We start from the raw sequence: 12530 nt of genomic DNA, 5'->3' as shown, positions 1-12530 counted from the left end.
CCCCCCAGACCTCCTCCAATGTCCCCACTGTGACCCCCGATGTCCCCTCACCCCCAAGGACCCCCCCAGTGTCCCCAGTGTCCCACCAGTGTCCCCCCCAGTGTCACCAGGGACCCCTCAATGTCCCCAGAGACCCCCCCAGTGTCCCCCCCAATGTCCCTGGTGTCCCCCCATTGTCCTCCACAGTGTCCCCCCAGTGTCACCAGGGACCCCCCAATGTCACCAGGGACCCCTCAATGTCCCCAGAGACCCCCCAGTGTCCCCCCCAATGTCTCTGGTGTCCCCCCATTGTCCTCCACAGTGTCCCCCCAGTGTCACCAGGGACCCCCCAATGTCACCAGGGTCCCACCAGTGCCCCCTCAATGTCCCTTTAATGTCCCCAGAGACCCGCCCAGTGTCCCCCCAATGTCCCTGGTGTCCCCCCAGTGTCCCCCCAATGTCCCTGGTGTCCCCCCAGTGTCCCTCCAGTGTCCCCCCAGTGTCACCAGGCCAGCTAAAGGACACAGGTTTATTTCCAGTACCCCCCCACCAACACTCCCAGTCCGGGGGGGTCACTGGGACCAGGTGGGGACACGAGTCCAGGGTGGGGACACGAGTCCAGGGTGGGGACACGAGTCCAGGGTGTCCCCAGGTGGTGGCACCTGCCCCACCCCCCCCCCCCCGAGACACAGAGGGGACAGGGAGGGACAATGGGGGGGGCAGGGGGGGACAAAGGAGGGACGAGGGGAGGGGACAAGAGGGGACAAAGAGGGGACAAGGGGGGACAAGGGGGGACAATGGGGGGACAATGAGGGGACAATGAGGGGACAATGAGGGGACAATGAGGGGACAATGAGGGGACAAGGGGACCCCCCAAGCTCCAGAGGCAGCGGCGGCGAAGGCACCGGCGAGGCTTTAAAAAAACCGCGGCGAAAATCCCGCGGGAATTCCCCAAAATCCCGCTGGAATTCCCCAAATCCTGCAAGAATTCCCAAAATCCCGCTGGGATTCTCCAAAATCCCACGGAACTCCTAAAATCCCATTGGAATTCCAAAAATCCCATTGGAATTCCCAAAAGCCCGCAGGAATTCCCAAAATCCCACGGAACTCCTAAAATCCTGCGGGATTCCAAAAATTCTTGCTTGGAATTCCGAAAATCCCAACAGGAATTCCCAAAACCCCGCAGGAATTCCCAAAATCCCACAGAATTCCCCCAATCCCACGGAACTGCTGAAATCCCGCGGGAATTCCCAAAATGCTGCAGAATTCCGAGAATCTTGTGGAATTCCCGAAATCCGCCGGAATTCCGGGAATCGGGGGCGGAGGCGACTTCACACCAGGAACGAGGAGGTTTGCTTGAACTCGCCCTGCGGGACACGGGGACAGTGTGGGGACACGGGGACAGGGACGGGGACATGGGGACATGGGGACAAGGACAACCATGGGGACAGGGATGGGGACACGGGGACAGGGACACGGGGACAAGGACACGGGGACAGGGATGGGGACATGGGGACAAGGACAACCATGGGGACACAGGAACAGCCATGGGGACATCACTGGGGACATCAATGGGGACACAGGACCATCAATAGGGACATGGTGACACCAGTGGGGACATGGGAACATCACTGGGGGCATCATTGGGGACAAGGTGACATCCATGGGGGCATCACCAGGGACATCACTGAGGACACAGGACCATCAGTGGGGACATGGTGACACCAATGGGGACCTAGTGACATCCATGGGGACACAGTGACATCCATGGGGACATCACTGAGGACACAGGACCATCAGTGGGGACATGGTGACACCAATGGGGACCTAGTGACATCCATGGGGACACAGTGACATCCATGGGGACGTCACCAGGGACATCACTGGCGACACAGGATCATCAATGGGGACAAGGTGCCATCCATGGGGACACAGTGACACGAATGAGGACATGGGGACATCACTGGGGACATGGTGACATCCATGGGGACATCACCGGGGACATCACTGAGGACACAGTGACATCCATGGGGACACAGTGACAAGAATGAGGACATGGGGACATCACTGGGGACACAGTGACATCCATGGGGACATCCATGGAGACACAGTGACATCCATGGGTCGCAGGTGACACCATCCTCCCCCCAGGACCCTCCTGCCAAGGGACACTGGGGACACCGGGGTGTCCCCCTGCCACTGGGGTGTCCCCGAGTGTCCCCGAGTGTCCCCGAGTGTCCCCGAGGGTCCCTGAGGTGTCCCCGAGTGTCCCCGAGGGTCCCTGAGGTGTCCCCGAGTGTCCCTGAGCTGTTCCCAAGTGTCCCCGAGGTGTCCCCGAGTGTCCCCAAGGTTTCCCCGAGTGTCCCCAAGTGTCCCCGAGGTGTCCCTGAGTGTCCCCAAGGTGTCCCCGAAGTGTCCCCGAGGTGTCCCCGAGTGTCCCCGAGTGTCCCCGAGTGTCCCCGAGGTGTCCCCGAGCTGTCCCCGGGTGTCCCCGAGTGTCCCCGAGTGTCCCCGAGGTGTCCCCGAGTGTCCCCGAGGTGTCCCCGAGCTGTCCCCGGGTGTCCCCGAGTGTCCCCGAGGTGTCCCCGGGTGTCCCCGAGTGTCCCCGAGGTGTCCCCGAGCTGTCCCCGGGTGTCCCCGAGGTGTCCCCGAGGTGTCCCCGGGTGTCCCCGAGTGTCCCCAAGGTGTCCCCGAGGTGTCCCCGAGTGTCCCCGAGGTGTCCCCGGGTGTCCCCGAGTGTCCCCGAGGTGTCCCCGAGCTGTCCCCGGGTGTCCCCGAGGTGTCCCCGAGGTGTCCCCGGGTGTCCCCGAGTGTCCCCAAGGTGTCCCCGAGGTGTCCCCGAGTGTCCCCGAGTGTCCCCGAGGTGTCCCCGAGCTGTCCCCGGGTGTCCCCGAGTGTCCCCGAGGTGTCCCCGGGTGTCCCCGAGTGTCCCCAAGGTGTCCCCGAGGTGTCCCCGAGTGTCCCCGAGTGTCCCCGAGGTGTCCCTGAGTGTCCCCGAGGTGTCCCCGAGTGTCCCCGAGTGTCCCCGAGTGTCCCCGAGGTGTCCCCGAGCTGTCCCCGGGTGTCCCCGAGTGTCCCCGAGGTGTCCCCGGGTGTCCCCGAGTGTCCCCAAGGTGTCCCCGAGGTGTCCCCGAGTGTCCCCGAGTGTCCCCGAGTGTCCCCGAGGTGTCCCTGAGTGTCCCCGAGGTGTCCCCGAGTGTCCCCGAGTGTCCCCGAGTGTCCCCGAGGGTCCCCAGGCCTCACCTCGCTGCGCCGCGAGGGCTGGCTGTAGATCACCTTCTTGCCGCCGGCACTGCGGGGACACGGGGCACCTTTGGGACCTGCCACCCCCCCTGTCCCCTCTGTCCCCACCTGGGGACACCCGAGGGACTCAGCGGGGTGGCACCGGGGTGGCACCGGGGTGGCACCGGGCTGGGGTCACCAGGAGGAGGAGGGGGTGGCTCCGGTGTCACTCACTCTGTTTTTTCTGGAAAAAAGGGAAAGGGGGGGTCAGGGGGGGAGGGGACACCGTGGGGACACCACGGGGACACACCCAGGGACACGGGGCCGTTCCCAGTCCCTCCCAGTCCGTTCCCAGTCCCTCCCAGTCCATTCCCAGTCCATCCCATTCCATTCCCAGTCCCCCCAAGTCCGTCCCAGTCCGTCCCAGTCCCTCCCAGTCCATTCCCAGTTCCTCCCAGTCCATCCCAGTCCATCCCATTCCATTCCCAGTCCCCCCCAGTCCATCCCAGTTCCGCCCCAGTCCCTCCCAGTCCCCCCCAGTCCATTCCCAGTTCCTCCCAGTCCATCCCATTCCATTCCCAGTCCCCCCCAGTCCATCCCAGTTCCCCCCCAGTCCCTCCCAGTCCCCCCCAGTCCATTCCCAGTCCCCCCCAGTCCCCCCCAGTCCATTCCCAGTCCCCCCCAGTCCATTCCCAGTCCCCCCCAGTCCCTCCCAGTCCCTCCCAGTCCATTCCCAGTCCCCCCCAGTCCCTCCCAGTCCCCCCCAGTCCATTCCCAGTCCCTCCCAGTCCATTCCCAGTCCCCCCCAGTCCATTCCCAGTCCCTCCCAGTCCATTCCCAGTCCCCCCCAGTCCATTCCCAGTCCCCCCCAGTCCCTCCCAGTCCCTCCCAGTCCATTCCCAGTCCCCCCCAGTCCCTCCCAGTCCCCCCCAGTCCATTCCCAGTCCCCCCCAGTCCCCCCCAGTGCCCCCCAGTCCATTCCCAGTCCCCCCCAGTCCCCCCCAGTCCATTCCCAGTCCATTCCCAGTCCCCCCCAGTCCCCCCCAGTCCATTCCCATTGCATTCCCAGTCCCCCCAAGTCCGTCCCAGTCCATCCCAGTTCCCTCCCATTCCATTCCCAGTTCCTCCCAGTCCATCCCAGTCCATTCCCAGTCCCCCCCAGTCCCTCCCAGTCCCTCCCAGTCCATTCCCAGTCCCTCCCAGTCCCTCCCAGTCCATTCCCAGTTTATCCCAGTCCCCCCAGTCGCTCACTGCCGCAGTAGCCGCGCCGGTGGGCGAACCAGAGGCCGAAGGCGGCGAGCGCCAGCACCAGGAGCAGCAGCACCACGGCGGCCACGACGCCGCCCACGTTCACCTCGCCTGCGGCAGCGAGCGGACCGGGGATCCCGTGGGGTCGGGGGATCCCGTGGGGTTGGGGGGTCCCAGGGAATCGGGGGATCCAGGGGATTGGGGGGTCCGGGGGATCAGGGGATCCCATGGGTTTGGGGGGATCAGGGATCCCATGGGATTGGGGATCCCATTGATTGGAGGGATCTGGGGGATCCCATGGGTTTTGGGGGGATCCCACTGGATTGGGGGAATCAGGGGATCCCATGGGTTTGGAGGGATCCCATGGGATTGAGGGATCCTGAGGGATTTGGATTAGGATGGGGATTGGGATGGGGAATCAGGATTGGGATCGGGATCACGATTGGGATGGAGATCGGGATTGGGATGAGGATCAAGATTAGGATTGGGACTGGGATCACTATTGGGATGGGGATTGGAATTTGGATCGGGATCGGGATGGGGATTGAGATCGGGATCACGATTGGGATGGGGATCAGGATCAGAATGAGGATCAGGATGGGGACTGGGATTGAGACCAGGATGGGGATTGGGATGGGGACAGGGATCAGGATCGGAATGAGGATCAGGATTGGGATTGGGATCGGAATTGGGATTGGGATGGGGATCAGGATTGGGATTGGGATCGGAATTGGGATTGGGATGGGGATCAGGATTGGGATCAGGATTGGGATGGGGATTTGGATTGGGATCAGGATTGGGATCGGGATTGGGATGGGGATTGGGATTGGGATCAGGATTGGGATTGGGATGGGGATTGGGATTTGGATTAGGATCAGGATCGGGATCGGGGTCGCTCCTTACTGGCTTCCATGTGGAAGACGTCGGATTTCTGGGGGCTGCCCACGTTGTTGGAGGCCTCGCAGTGATAATCGCCCGTGTCCCAGCCCCCCACGGGCTCAAAGACCTGGAATGGGCAGGATCGGGGGAAAACGGGGAAAAATGGGGGAAAACGGGGGAAAACGGGGGAAAACAGGGGAAAACGGGGGAAAAACGGGGAAAATGGCGGAAAATGGGGGGAAAAGGGGGGAAAAGGGGAAAAATGGGGGGAAAAGGGGAGAAAATGGGGGAATAATGGCTTGGTAAAATGTGGAGCCCCTGGCACTGCCCATTGACCAGCTCCCCCCACACTGCCCAGCCTGGGCACTGCCCACCCCTGGCACAGCCCCAGGCACTGCCCAGCCCTGTCCCAGCCCTGTCCCACCCCTGGCACAGCCCTGGCACTGCCCAGCCCTGTCCCAGCCCTGTCCCAGCCCCTGGCACAGCCTGGGCACAGCCCTGGCACTGCCCACCCCTGTCCCACCCCTGTCCCACCCCTGGCACTGCCCAGCCCTGTCCCAGCCCTGTCCCAGCCCCTGGCACAGCCTGGGCACAGCCCTGGCACTGCCCACCCCTGTCCAACCCTGTCCCACCCCTGTCCCAGCCCTGGCACTGCCCTGGCACAGCTTCTGACACTGCCCAGCCCTGTCCCGGCCCTGGCACTGCCCAGCCCTGTCCCAGCCCTGTCCCAGCCCTGTCCCAGCCCTGTCCCTGCCCTGTCCCAGTCTTGGCACTGCCCAGCCCTGTCCCAGCCCTGTCCCCGTCCCAGCCCTGGCACTGCCCGGGCACCGACCAGCTCCCCGGAGCGGGGGTCCAGGCTGTAGGAGGAGTTGCGGAAGGCGGGGCTGGCGCGGGGGTCCGGGGGCAGCTCGGTGCCATCCTTGTACCAGCGGAAGGTGGGCGGCGGCGAGCCCTGCGCCTCCGAGCAGCGCAGCACCGCCCGCGCCCCCACCGTGGCCGAGCTGGGCACGTGTGCCAGCGGCTTCCCCGGCGGCACTGCGGGACACGCGACACGGCGGTGCCACCGGGACACGGGACACAGACAGGGGACATGGACATGGGACAGGGGACAGGGGACAGCGACACGGGACACGGGACACGGACAGGGACAGGGGACATGGGACAGGGGACATGGGGACACGGGACAGGGGACAGGGACAGGGGACAGGGACACGGGACACGGGACAGGGACACAGGACAGGGGACAGGGACAGGGGACAGGGGACATGGGACAGGGACACGGGACAGGGGACAGGGGACATGGGACATGGGACAGGGACATGGGACAGGGACATGGGACAGGGGACAGGGGACAGGGACATGGGACAGGGGACAGGGACATGGGACAGGGACATGGGACAGGGACATGGGACAGGGGACAGGGGACAGGGACATGGGACAGGGGACAGAGGACAGGGACACGGGACAGGGACACGGGACAGGGGACAGGGATGGCACCGCCCAGAGTCACCGTGGGGACAGGGACAGGAGTGGCACCGGGACACGGGACAGGGACAGGGGTGGCACTGCCCGGAGTCACTGCCAGGGACGGGGATGGCACCATGACAGGGGACAAGGGACAGCAACAGGGGACACGGCCAGGGCTGGGGACAAGGGACACGGCCAGGAATGGGGACAAGGGACAGCAACAGGGACAGGGGACAATGGCAGGGTTGGGGACAGGGGACAATGCCAAGGTTGGGGACAGGGGACAGGAATAGGGACAGGGGACAAGGCCAGGGTTGGGGACAGGGGACAATGCCAGCAATGGGAACAGGGGACAATGCCAGGGCTGGGGATAAGGGACAATGCCAGCAATGGGAACAGGGGACAATGCCAGGGCTGGGGCCAGGGGACAAGGCCAAGGTTGGGGACAGGGGACAGGAATAGGGACAGGGGACAATGCCAGGGTTGGGGACAGGGGACAATGCCAGCAATGGGAACAGGGGACAATGCCAGGGCTGGGGACAGGGGACAAAGCCAAGGTTGGGGACAGGGGACAATGCCAGGGTTGGGGACAGGGGACAGGAATAGGGACAGGGGACAATGCCAGGGCTGGGGACAGGGGACAATGCCAGAGTTGGGGACAGGGGACAATGCCAGGGCCAGGTGGCCTCACCCTGCACGACGAGGTTGACCTCGGACTTGGCGATGTGGCTGCCGTCGGCCACCACCTCGCAGATGTATTTGCCGCTGTCCTCCCGCGTCACCGACTGGAACCGGATGGACGTGGGCGAGAACTGCACCCGCTCCCGGTACGGCTCTGGGGACAGCAGGGTGACACGGCGGGGACACCCAGGGGACACCCCCACAACCCCACAGAGACACCCCGGTACGGCTCTGGGGGACACGGGGCTGTGACACCCAGGGGACAACATGGGGACACCACGGTACAGTTCCAGGGGACACCCAGGGGACACCCAGGGGACACCCAGGGGACACCACCGATGGCCCCACGGGCTTTGGGACCCCCCAAAAATGTCCCCATGGGCTCACACCTCCCCGGTGTCCCCCAATGTCCCCTGTGTCCCCCAATGTCCCCAATGTCCCCAAACATCCCCAATGCCCAGAAATGTCCCCAATGCCCCTGATAGTCCTAGTGTCCCAAATGTCCCCAATGTCCCCCCTGTCCCCAGTGTCCCCAGTGCCCCTGATGTCCCCAGATGTCCTCAATGCCCCCAGTGTCCCCAATGTCCCCAACGCCCCAATGTCCCCAAATGTCCCCAAACGTTCCCAACGTCCCCCCTGTGCCCAATGTCCCCAATGCCCCCCCTGTGCCCAATGTCCCCCAACATCCCCCAATGTCCCATTGTCCCCAATGTCCCCAATGTCCCCAACCCCCCCAATGTCCCCAATGTCCCCAATCCCCCCAGTGTCCCCAATGTCCCCAATGTCCCCAATCCCCCCAGTGTCCCCCAGTGTCCCCCCAATGTCCCCCCTGTCCCTCTGTCCCTCTGTCCCTCTGTCCCTCTGTCCCTCACCTGTGAGCTCCCCCCCGTAGTAGATCAGCCCCAGGCTGGAGCCCCTCTGGAACTTCCACTCGATCCGGGCGCTGCCGGAGCCGGAGCGGAACGCGGCGCAGCGCAGGGTGACAGCTGCGGGTGGGACCGGCACCGGCTCAGAACCGGCACCGGGGCAGAACCGGCACCGGGACCGGGGCAGAACCGGCACCAGGACCGGGGCAGAACCGGCACCGGGGCAGAACCGGCGCCGGGACCGGGGCAGAACCGGCACCAGGACCGGGGCAGAACCGGCACCAGGACCGGGGCAGAACCGGCACCGGCTCAGAACCGGCACCGGGGCAGAACCGGCACCGGGGCAGAACCGGCACCGGGTCAGAACCGGCACCGGGGCAGAACCGGGACCGGGACCGGGGCAGAACCGGGACCGGGTCAGAACCGGCACCAGGACCGGGGCAGAACCAGCACCGGCTCAGAACCGGTACCGGGGCAGAACCGGCACCGGGACCGGGGCAGAACCAGCACCGGTTCAGAACCGGTACCGGGGCAGAACCGGCACCGGGACCGGGGCAGAACTGGCACCGGCTCAGAACCGGGACCGGGGCAGAACCGGCACCGGGACCGGGTCAGAACCGGTACCGGCTCAGAACCGGTACCGGGTCAGAACCGGTACTGGGGCAGAACCGGCACCGGGACCGGGGCAGAACCGGCACCGGGTCAGAACCGGCACCAGGGCAGAACCGGCGCCGGGGCAGAACCGGCACCACGAGCGGGGCAGAACAGGCACCGGGTCAGAACAGGCACCGGCACCGGGGCAGAACCGGCACCGGGGCAGAGCCAGCACCGGGGCAGAACCGGCACCGGCACTGGGGCAGAACTGGCACCAGGAGTGGGGCAGAACCGGCACCGGGGCAGAACCGGCACCGGGAGTGGGAGCGGGGCAGAATTGGCGCCGGGTCAGAACCGGCACCGGGGCAGAACCAGCACCGGGACCAGCCAGAACCAGCACCGGGCAGAACCGGCACCAGTACCAGGACCGGACAGAACCGGGATCAGCCCAAACCCCGCTCAGCCAGAACCGGGATCAGTTCTGGGACCACCCAAAACCGGGACCACCCCAAAACCGGGACCACCCAAAACCTCCCCGGGTGGAGCCCCCAGCCCGGGCTGGGGATGGCCCCGGGGCCGGTGACACCCAGGGACACCGTGGGGACACCGGGGGGACACCGGGGGGACACCGAGGACACTGCAGGGACACCGGGGGGACACCGGGGGGACACTCACGTTTGTGCTCCGGCACTTCCTGGTCCTCCGAGGTCACCTGGGCTGCGGCCAGCGGGGCTGGAGGGACAGCGGGGCCACCGGGAGGTCACCGGGAGCCCCGGGAGGTCACCGGGAGCCCCGGGCAGGGACACCGGGAGCGGCCACCGGGAGCCGGAAAATCCCGTCCGGCAACTCCCGCCCTGCCCGGCTCTGTCCCAGTTTCTGCCCAGTTTATTCCCAGTTATTCCCCAGTTCTTTCCCAGTTTCTGCCCAGCATTTTCCCAGTTCTTTCCCAGTTTCTGCCCAGTTTTTTCCCAGTTATTCCCCAGCTCTTTCCCAGTTCCTTCCCACTTTCTCCACAGTTCCTGCCCAGTTTCTGCCCAGCACTTTCCCAGCTCTTTCCCAGTTCCTGCCCAGTTTCTTCCCATGCCCTGCCCAGCTCTTTCCCACTTTCTCCACAGTTCCTGCCCAGCATTTTCCCGGTTTCTGCCCAGTTTTTCCCCAGGTTTTTCCCAGTTTCTGCCCAGCACTTTCCCAGTTTCGGTCCAGTCCTTTCCCAGTCTCTGACCAGCAATTTCCCAGTTCCTGCTCAGTTTTTTCCCAGTTATTCCCCAGTTCTTTCCCAGTCTCTGCCCCGCTCTTTCCCAGTTCTTTCCCAGTTTCTCCCAAGTTTCTGCCCAGCATTTTCCCGGTTTCTGCCCAGTTTTTCTCCGTTTTTTTCCCAGTTCCTGCCCCGTTCTTCCCCAGTTTCTCCCCAGTTCCTGCCCAGCTCTCTCCCAGTTTCACAGGAAACCGGCCGAGAATGTCACAACTCCCGGAGCTCTGCGCCTGCGGGGACACGCCCGGGTCCCCCCGGTGTCCCCCCGGTGTCCTCCCGGTGTCCCCCCGGTGTCCCCTCCCGGCTCGGGGCCATCCCCGCTTCGTTCCAAGCGGGAATGTCCCGGGAATGTCCCGGGAATGTCCCGGGAATGTCCCCGGGCCGCCGCCCTCCCGCGCCACCTTTGCACCCCGGGCCGCTGCCAAGTGAAACCGGCCGGGAAAATCGGGATTTTGGGGGGGAAAATCGGGATTTTGGAGGGGAAAATCGGGATTTTGGGGGCCGGGAATGGGAATTTGGGGGAAAAATCGGGATTTGGGGGGGAAAATCGGGATTTTGGGGGGCAAATAACCCGTTTTGGGTCCAAATAAACCAGGATCGGGTTAATTCCGATTTATTTTTGGGTACAAATAAATCGAAACTGGGTTAATCCCGACCCGTTTTGGGTCCAAATAAAGCGGGTTTGGGTTAATCCCGATTTGTTTTGTGTGCAAATAAAGCGGGTTTGGGTTAATCCCGACCCGTTTTGGGTGCAAATAAACCGGGTTTGGTTAATCCCGACTTGTTTTGTGTGCAAATAAAGCGGGATCAGGTTAATCCCGATTAATTTTGGTTCCAAATAAACCGGTTTGGGTGAATCCCGATATATTTTGGGTGCAAATAAAGCGGTTTTCGGTTAATCCCGACTTGTTTTGGGTGCAAATGAAGCGGTTTTTGGTTAATCCCGACCTGTTTTGGTCCGGCCCAGGCGGGCTCGGGTTAATCCCGGGACCGCGGAACACAAAGGACGGGACAGGAAGGCGCCCCCGCCCCCCCCGGGGCCGCTCCCGGTGCCTCCGCTCCGAGCTCCGGGGCTCCGGGGCTCGGGGGGCTCGGGGGGCTCGGGACCGCGACCCCTCCCCCGGTACCGACCCTCCCCCGCCCCCCCCATCCTTTCCCGGTACGCACCGACCCCTACGGGACCCCCCCCGCCGTTAACGACCCCGAGTTTCCCGAGCCCCCTCCCGGTTCCCGGAGCCCCCTCCCCAATTCCGGTTCCGCTCTGCCCTCTCCAATTCCCCCCCACCGGTTCCCGGAGCCCCCTCCCCAATTCCCGGAGCCCGTCCTCAATTCCCCCCCAAATCCCGGAGCCCCCTCCCCATTTCCCGCTTCCCCCCCCCGGTTCCCGGAGCCCCCTCCTCAATTCCCCCCCGGTTCCCGGTTCCCCTCCCCAACTCCCCCCCAGTTCCCGGAGCCCCCTCCCCATTTCCCGCCTCTCTTCCCGGTTCCCGGTTCCCGGTTCCCGGAGCCCGTCCTCAATTCCCCCCAAATCCCGGAGCCCCCTCCCCAATTCCGGTTCCGCTCTCCCCTCTCCAATTCCCCCCCCAGTTCCCGGTTCCCCCTCCCCAATTCCGGTTCCCCTCCCCCATTCCCCCCCAGTTCCCGGTTCCCCTCCCCATTTCCCGCTGCCCCCCCGGTTCCCGGAGCCCCTTCCCCATTTCCCGCTGCCCCCCCGGTTCCCGGAGCCCCTTCCCCATTTCCCGCTGCCCCCCCGGTTCCCGGTTCCCGGTTCCCGGAGCCCCCTCCCCATTTCCCGCTGCCCCCCCGGTTCCCGGTTCCCGGTTCCGCCGCCCCCTCCCCAATTCCCGCCGCGCTCACCGAGCCCCCCGAGCAGCAGCAGCAGGAGGAGCGGGGCCCGTGCCCGCCGTGCCCGGGGCTGTCCCGGTTCCGGTTCCCGTTCCCGGTCCCGGTCCCGGTCCCGGTCCCGGTCCCGGTCCCGCTCCGCTCCCGCCATGGCGCCGCCGCCCCCGCCAGGTGCGCGCGCCCCGCCCCGCCCCGCCAAGCCCCGCCCCCGGCCCCGCCCCGCCAGGTACGGCCGGGCCACGCCCCCTCGCGCCGCCATTGGCTGCCGCGCTCGGCGGCTCGGAAGCGGCGCTCGCTGATTGGTCGGGCAGGTGCGCCCCCCCCTCCCTTTGATTGGTTAAAGCAAAGGGCGTGGAGAGAGGCGGCCAATGGGAGAGCGCGCCGCAACTTCTGGCCAATGGGAGCGCGCAGGGGGGGCGGGGCTTGGCGTTGCCGCGGCGACCGCGCGGGTTCGACCGGCAGGGGGCGCTGCGGGCGCGAGAGTCTCCCAGTACAAACCA

General features: G+C 65.3%; 1 protein-coding gene across 2 annotated transcripts; it reads right to left on the bottom strand.

Annotated features, from left to right (window-relative positions):
- Positions 1 to 494: 494 nt before the first annotated feature.
- F11R (F11 receptor) lies at positions 495 to 12304 on the bottom strand. Of its 2 annotated transcripts, none has more exons than XM_085560673.1 (9): positions 12046 to 12304; positions 9612 to 9668; positions 8349 to 8462; positions 7487 to 7630; positions 6161 to 6363; positions 5353 to 5455; positions 4453 to 4560; positions 3223 to 3445; positions 495 to 1346 (listed from the first exon to the last, which is right to left on the bottom strand). In XM_085560673.1, exons 1-8 carry the CDS (start codon positions 12287 to 12289, stop codon positions 3432 to 3434), a joined length of 987 nt encoding a protein of 328 aa, XP_085416799.1. In that variant the 5' UTR covers positions 12290 to 12304; the 3' UTR covers positions 495 to 1346; positions 3223 to 3431. The 2 variants fall into 2 exon arrangements, with proteins under 2 accessions (XP_085416799.1, XP_085416797.1); XM_085560671.1 differs by having other exon boundaries at positions 3223 to 3271.
- Positions 12305 to 12530: the final 226 nt, after the last annotated feature.

This window comes from Lonchura striata, chromosome 25, assembly GCF_050655825.1.
Source record: "Lonchura striata isolate lonStrDom1 chromosome 25, ASM5065582v1, whole genome shotgun sequence".
NCBI lineage: Eukaryota > Metazoa > Chordata > Aves > Passeriformes > Estrildidae > Lonchura > Lonchura striata.
Note: the sequence above shows the minus strand (reverse complement) of the source record. Positions and strands in the feature narration are given on the sequence as shown.

Bases quoted from the DNA above. Each gene is read 5' to 3' on its own strand.
- F11R (XM_085560671.1), bottom strand. From the start codon at position 12,289: ATGGCGGCGCGAGGGGGCGTGGCCCGGCCGTACCTGGCGGGGCGGGGC. The intron at 6,364-7,486 runs GTGAGGCCACCT...CGTGTCCCGCAG, and splicing joins GGTCAACCTCGTCGTGCAGG to TGCCGCCGGGGAAGCCGCTG. The intron at 3,272-4,452 runs GTGAGCGACTGG...GTGTCCCCGCAG, and splicing joins CCGGCGCGGCTACTGCGGCA to TGCCGGCGGCAAGAAGGTGA.